General features: G+C 30.1%; 1 protein-coding gene across 1 annotated transcript; it reads left to right on the top strand.

Moving 5' to 3' along the window:
* Window positions 1-6,566: 6,566 nt before the first annotated feature.
* On the top strand, window positions 6,567-7,567 carry LOC131170672 (zinc finger protein 10-like). Its single transcript, XM_058130317.1, has one exon. The coding sequence runs from the start codon at window positions 6,805-6,807 to the stop codon at window positions 7,357-7,359; it is 555 nt and encodes a 184-aa protein (XP_057986300.1). The 5' UTR covers window positions 6,567-6,804; the 3' UTR covers window positions 7,360-7,567.
* The last annotated feature ends 262 nt before the right edge of the window (window positions 7,568-7,829 follow it).

Genomic DNA, 7,829 nt, shown 5'->3' with positions numbered 1-7,829 from the left:
GAGCATTTAATGAGCTTAGAAAATTCTGAAAATTTATGTACTAACCCCGTGTTATAGGCTTCGTAGGTATCCTCGATTCATGAAATTGACAGCTTGACTGTGTTCACAAATTCGCCGCATGCATCGACACTAAAAGTCTCCGAATTGGACCGAGGTTTTGGCTAACCCTTGGCTAACCCCCCACACGTTCCCGAAGTCGGAATTGGCAAAGGTAAACCCGAACCTTGCTTTTTCGTAATTTTCTAGTACTTAAATAGGATTAAAAATCCATAAAATATTCGTGGTAGCTTAGAAAATTATGATTCTTTTTGCAATAGCTTAGTAATATTGCTAAGGACCGCGGGGCAAAGTTTTAGAATTTTTAGAGCTTATTTGGGCAGTTTTTGCAAAAATAGTCAATTATAAGGATTAAATTGAAATATTACATACTGTGATGGATGATTGATTTGATGGGCCTAGGAGGGGCTGTGTGATATGATTGAGTTGTGGATATATGGATTGTAAATATAGAAGTGTGTTTTGAGCCATTTTGCAGGTTGGGTAGGTCCTAGGTATAGGGGAGACTCACTGGATTTTCTACGACTTAGGACGTATTGGTCTTTTTCTTTGTTTGTATTGAGTCAAATTTATTAAATGATTGTAATAAAATTATCAGGTGAGCCGGGACAGCCTTCTTTCTCCGCCCAGCCGCCTCAGTGACTACCGTCAAGTCTGTGAGTAAAATATTAATTTTAATTGTAATTTCGATATTATTATATGTTCAAGCATGCCCATGCATCACTTATTTGCATATATTTATGTAGTTAAACTCTAGGTACGATTTATGTTGCATTCATAACTGTTAGCGTGCCATGGATGTTGTTGTCGTAATTTGGAGCAGTGTGCGTGCGTTGGCGTGCGTGTGATGTGGTGTGGACTATGGATAGGACGGGTAGACACGGCTTGAGATCTTCGCTGGGACCCGGTCCTTCGGGGTAGACACGGCTTGAGTTCTTCGCTGGGACCCCGATTTGGTTATTAAGTGGAAGTCCGAGCTGAGTTCTTCGCTGGCACCAGGTTGGATTTAAGAGAGCTGTATAGGGGATCAGCTCCCATATATTATGATTGATGTTACAGGGTGCGTGAGTGCTCCAAATTTACCTTTTTGATGTTATGATGTGAAAATATTGTTGATGTTGCATTTCACTCTACAGGGTGCATTAGTTTTAGATAGTTATAGAGATTATGGTTAAAATTGATATTTTATTCTCTGAGTCGAACGCTCACTCCTGTTCAATATTTTTCCAGGCCACAGGAGGATATTTTTGAGGTTAACCTGCTTCCTTTCCTCGCAGGTTGTTTATCAATATTTGTGTAATTTTATTTACTCCTAGAATTTTCGCATGTGTTAGAAATGTTTATTTGATTTGGGTCTGTAAACTAAATTATTATTGTGGACCTGTAAAATTATTATATGCATGTTTGATGGACTGGATGAGGGAGCTGAGCTCCCATTTATCATTATGATGATATGAGTATGTGGAGGGTGAGCTGAGCTCCCCAATAGATTGTTTATTGTGTTTACAGGTCGGGTGAGTCAAAAACTCCCCGTTGGTAGGTCCATTTTATGGCCGGACTCTGTCCGGTTGGTTTCTTGAAATTGGGCCCAAATGGGCCTTAGAGTTGGGTAAATGAATAGTTAAGGCTTACTACGGGCCTCGGGGGCTTTAGGCTGGTCCAGGTCCTAGTGCCAGTCCGGCCCATAGGTTGGGTTGTGACACATATATAATAACTCAATTAAAGAAGAGAAAACACCATAAAAACTTAAGATCTACTAGCAAAAATAGATATGAAAATTTATTCATTTAAAATCTATCAATAATGATACATCTAAAAAGAAATGCTCAAAATTTGTTTCAAATGAATACAAATCTGAGAATTATTAGAAACCAAAAATAAATAAATAATAAAAAGAGAGAGAGAGAAGGATTGCCACCAGTAGGAACACTTACCTATAACCACTCAAAAAAGAGACCAAAGGGAATGAATGAGAAAATATAAAAAATATCAAAGGAAGAAAGGAGATGAAAGGGAATTAGAATTTTCTTTAAACTTTGACCCAACATTTCATAATTTAGTGTACAACTCTAATACACTAAATTAAATGTATTATAATAATTTAATTAGTTCACCACAAAAAAATAAAAGGATTAGCAATCGAACAAATTGGTTATTAATCTATTAAAATCGATTGTTAATCGATTTATCAATTGATTCAGTCGGTTATAATGAATATGGTTGTAAATAACAACTGACAATTAAATCGATTGCAACTAGCAACCAACAACCAAATCGATTACTAAATTAATTAAATTTAAAAAAATAAAATTTTTGATAAAAAATTATTGATTGCTAGTAGCAACAGATTTAGCAACTGAAATCAGTTGCTAATAACAACTAAAACATAATCAATTACAAAAAATTTGACGTCTTTAATTTTATAATTTTACAACCATTTTGTAATTCGGTTACTATTTACAATTAATTTAGCAATCAAAAAATTGGTTGCAAATTTAAAAAAAATTAAATTTTCAATAAAAAATAAAAAATTCAAATAAATAAATTTTCCAAAAATTAGTAAAATAATAAATTATCAATGAAAATTAGTAGTAAAATTAATATAAAAATATTATAAAAAAATTACTAATAATAACTATTATAAAAAATATTAACAAAAAATTAAATATTAAAACATATTTATAAGACAAATTACTAAAAACAATTACCATATATATATATATATATATATATATTATAACAAAAAATTTCTAAAAATTAATGCTATAAATAATTTACTAACAAAAAATATATTTGCATAAAAATTTTTATTTTATGCAAAAGAAAAATAAATTAAATAAAAAAATAAGAAAGAAAAAGAAGATGAAGAAGACAAAAGATGAGAAAGGATGATGAAGAAGAAAATATATGAGAAAGAAAAAGATGAAAAAGAAAATAGTTAAAAAAAATGATGAAGAAAATAGTTGAGAAAGAAAAAATAATAAAAAAAATATGTTAAAAAAATATGATAAATAAAAAAGATGAGAATAAAAAAGACGATAAAGAAAATGACAGAAAAGGGAAGAAAGAAATAAAAAATGTATAGTGAAAAAAAAAAGAGTGGTAGAGGAAAGAAAACGAGTAGAAGTTTATACAAGTAAATTAACAACCGATTGTCGATTGTTAATTTTTTTAAAAAATTAAGCAGAATTTTTTTTTTGAGGGAGGAAATTTTGTAACCGATTCGCAATTGATTTCAAAATTGGTTCTTAATAACAACCGTTTTTAATCAATTATAGAAATCGGCTGCTAACAACAAACGATTTACAAATCGATTGTAAAATCAAAATAAAAAATATGTGAGAATTTTTTAGGAAAAAAATCAGTTGCAAAATCGATTTAAAAAATCGGTTGCTATTAGTAATCGACTCGCTAATCGGTTGCAAATAAAAAAAATGAGTGAAAATTTTTAGAGAAAAAAATTGATTGTAAAATCGGTTGCTATTAGCAAATGATTCACAAATCAGTTGCAAATCAAAAAAAGAAAATAGTAAAATTGGGAGAAATTTTTTGATGAGAAAAATTGGTTGTAAAATCAGTTACAGTTAGCAACCGATTTGCAAATTGATTACAAATCAGAAAAAATAAAAAAATTGGGCATAAATTTTTAGAGAAAAAAATTAGCAATAAATTTACAATTTATTACAAAAATCAGTTTAGCAACTAATAACAATGGATTTTAGCAACTGATTACAAAGTGGTTGCTAATTTTTTAAACTGATTGTAAATCGGTTGCTAATTCTGAAGCCAATTAAAATAATTCTTTAATTTATCAATCAATTTTAAAATCGGTTGCTATTAGCAATAATTAGTCGCTAATAGCAACCAATTTTAAAATTGGTTACTAATTATATATTTAAGATTTTTCTAATGTCAATTAGCAATTGATTTAGCAACCAATTATAAATCGGTTGCTAATAACAATCGATTTAGCAGTCGATTCTTGAATCGGCTGCTAAATTTTTATAAATTAATTATTTTACTAAAAAAAATCGAAATCACAAATTGATTGCAAAATTAGTTACTAATAGCAATCATTTCAGTAAGTTATAATAATTGGTTGCAAAACTAATTATTTTTTTATGTCATTTGATATAAAATTCTTAAAAAAAAGGTTAAAAATAAAAAATATACAGAGAATAGGAGTATAAAAGAGATTAGAGGAAAAAAATTAATATTATGAAAATTTCATGAAACAGCTTAAAAAAAAAAGAACTATTACATTCCCTTACTCCCATGCCATTGAAAGACCTTGTACAAATTAAATTAAAAATAATAATAATAATAATTATACAAAGCACCAAAATATTAATTTGTTCATGTATGATATCTTTAGCAAAGATCGAAATTTTTCATGGATAATTGTCACAGTAAGATTTATGTATTGAGTTTAAAGTTTTTTCCATCAAAATAGTTTAAGTGAATTTAATTTGATTTCTCATGATATATAATTCTTTTTATTTTCTTGTTTGGGAAATCCAACAAACACAACATATGCAAAAGAAAAAAAAAAGTTGAAAATCCTTTTCACCAACACCTTAAACAATTAACCATTCATTAACAACTGGGGAAAGGAAAATTAATCAAATTAAGAAAAGGACGAATGATTTGGTAAAGAAATAAAATTAGTTGCAGCTGCTTTACTACTCACGTAGTTGTCGTCCTTGCTCTTCCATTCCATGCCTCTACCCCTTTCTTTTTTCCCTGTAGACTAAGTCAAGTACAAATAATGGCCTAAAAAACCCTAAATTTTTATCACACAATTATAATCCACTCGAAGACAAAATCCTACCATCACGAAAATTAATCTTTGCTAATGATTTATGTGTCATGTCTGCTTCTGATCTTTTGAACCACTATCCTGCCCTTTTTATCTGTCCCCACGTCACCAAAACCTATATATTAAATTTATTATTAGAGAAGGTAACTTTTAATTAGAGAAAAAAAAAATCATCAGTCATAAAAAATTTGGTATACTAATAAAGAAGTTTTTGGCCTGCACTACCCTATCTGTATCTGTTGTGTGTATTACTGTAGGGATACAATTAAAGGGGAAAAGGGATATTATATTTAATATATTAGTAAAAAAATATAAAATTCTTTATAATTAAGCACATTTTCTAGCTAGGTAGATTCCAATTTTATAAACTTCTCAAGAAATTAAGCTTCGGATGATTATGATCAAAAGGTTGGAGCATGCAAATTGATTTTAGAATTTTTCTTTTTTAAAGGAAAAAGGCTAAGAGAAGAATATATATTTAAGAGATGTTGATTGTGATAACATAAAGTTGATGTGTTCTGTATTATAGTTATGGTTTAAAAGAGGATAGAAAAAAGCTGATACTTGAAGACAAACAGAAAATCCAAAAATGCTCTCTGTTCCTCATTTATCATCATGTATCAGGTAGGAAGGTTCCTCCATCTTTCCTCAGGAATAATGTGATATGCAAGCTCTAATTATAGCATCTCATTTCATGATTATGAGCTAATAATTTTTATTTATACCATATGCTTGTTTAATTTTGGTAAAAACTTGCTTTTGTGTCTTCTGTGGCTTCAGTAATGACTAAATTAGTGTGTGGATATATCATTTTTATTATTAATTTTCATTTAATCAGTGAGCATATGGGTTCAATAATAATACCCATAAATTAACTAATCACTAATAATATATTTCATTATAAATACTTTAAAAAGGAAAACTTTCATTGAAACTCGATTTACTGTGAATTCAAAATAAAATATGAATGATGATATTTAAAAAAAATAAATGAAACTTATATATTTATATTTTAATTTTATGATAGACAAAATTTAGGTAAGTATTTTTATAAAAAATATCAGTAAGCTTTAAAATGGATATGTGCGCGCGCGTGCAAGGAATGTACATATATATGATGCAAAAGTGATGGGAGTGGCTAATATATATATATATATATATACTGTGAGCTAAGAAATGAAGCTTTCCTTCATGTATTAATAGTATATATATTTCGCATTGTCCTCATCGCAAGTCGGCAATCTATGTGAATAGGTTTACCAAATAATGATAAATATAATTAGGTTTAATATATAACATTGGCCATAAATTTTCTACCAATTATCTTTAATCTGCTTTTATATGTTCATTGGAATCTCTTATCAGATTCAGAGAAAAGTACCATATAGAAATAATAGACTTCATGTAAATCATACAAGCATATATATATATATATATATATATATATATATATATATATATATATATATATATATATATATATTGGGTTTTATCAAATGTAAATGTATACTCATAAAATAATTAAATATAAAAAGGAGATAAAAATGACAAAATAAAGACCGTGTTAAGAAAGCCAACAGAGATGAAAGGAACAAGAGCTCTAAGAGGGAGACAAATCAAGGGGAGTTATGTTTTTTTATTTATTAAAGGAAAAAAAATGCTGTCTTCAAATTGAAAATTAAGCCGGCTATTTCAGAAAACCTCTCTCCGCAAAAATCTAAAGACTTTTCTCTGAATCCACACCTTCACTTGAACTCACACTTAGGTGTTGCCTATGTCCCTTATTTGTCTTTCTCTCTCAACCTGTTCTCTAAACCTTCATCTTCCCACCTATAACAATCTTTTTGTGTCTTCCTTACTCATCAAGCATAACCCACTTTTTTCCTATATATCTACTCGTTCTTTTGAAGCTTCCCTAGCTATATATCATGGAATCAAACCTTCATGAAGACTCCAAGAGCTCCAGCGAAGAAGAAACCGATCGATCCGAGCAAGCAAATGATGATATGGGCACAGGTCGCTCCTATGAGTGTGTTTTTTGCAAGAGAGGCTTCACTACTGCACAGGCTTTGGGTGGACATATGAATATTCATAGGAAAGATAGAGCCAAGCCAAGGCCTAGCTCAGTCATTCCTTCAATTTCCAGCAAAGTTGATGACGATTATTATGCAAGTTTAAGAGGCTATCCACCAATTCAGAGCTACCCACCTCACTATTCCACCGCTCATCATCACCATCATGAGGTACTTAGAAATTATCAAACATTTTTTCCAGCAGCGTCTACATGGGATTTTAGACCCCCACATAGCGACGATTTGTATGTGCAAAGCCCTCAGCTTTTGAATCCTTTCGAGGAGGATTGGCGAAGGAGTCTAAGCCTGCAAATTGGTCCATCCCATGTAGATGATAATAAAGGAAAAACAGAAGACGGCAGCGAAGCAGACGAGTTAGATTTGGAGCTGAGACTTGGTCATGATCCATAGTATTTATTATTCTATCAGGTATTTGATGAGGAACTTGCATATATGTTAATTATATATATAGCTGTATTTGATATATTATTGTACAGCTATGGATTTTTCGATGCTTCAAAAAAATGGGGGAAAATGTGGAAAATTATTATGTTGCTTAATTTATAAGTGTATTTTGGCATATCTTTTTGGGGAAATTCTGCTGGGAAGACGTATATGGTAGGAGAGGCAAGTTTTCCACTTGTACGTTCAGGAAGAAAGACAATAAATTATAATAAAAATTCCTAGTTAAATTGCAGATTTTGAAGGAAGTTTTATCAGTCTCCTTCATCCTCTATGGAACCCTATATTGATTTAGGGTTATATGAGATGTTCTTCTCTTTGCAAGTGTTGTCACTTTTCCCTTCAATTTTAAGTTGGAATTCTGCTTATATATATTGATCTAATTAAGCAAGATTTTGCATCATTGCATGCTTGATGAT

Source organism: Hevea brasiliensis, chromosome 2 (genome assembly GCF_030052815.1).
Source record: "Hevea brasiliensis isolate MT/VB/25A 57/8 chromosome 2, ASM3005281v1, whole genome shotgun sequence".
Taxonomy (NCBI): domain Eukaryota; kingdom Viridiplantae; phylum Streptophyta; class Magnoliopsida; order Malpighiales; family Euphorbiaceae; genus Hevea; species Hevea brasiliensis.
Note: the sequence above shows the minus strand (reverse complement) of the source record. Positions and strands in the feature narration are given on the sequence as shown.

What these genes read in the sequence shown, in the direction of transcription:
- LOC131170672 (XM_058130317.1), top strand. Translation starts at nt 6,805, where the DNA reads ATGGAATCAAACCTTCATGAAGACTCCAAGAGCTCCAGCGAAGAAGAA.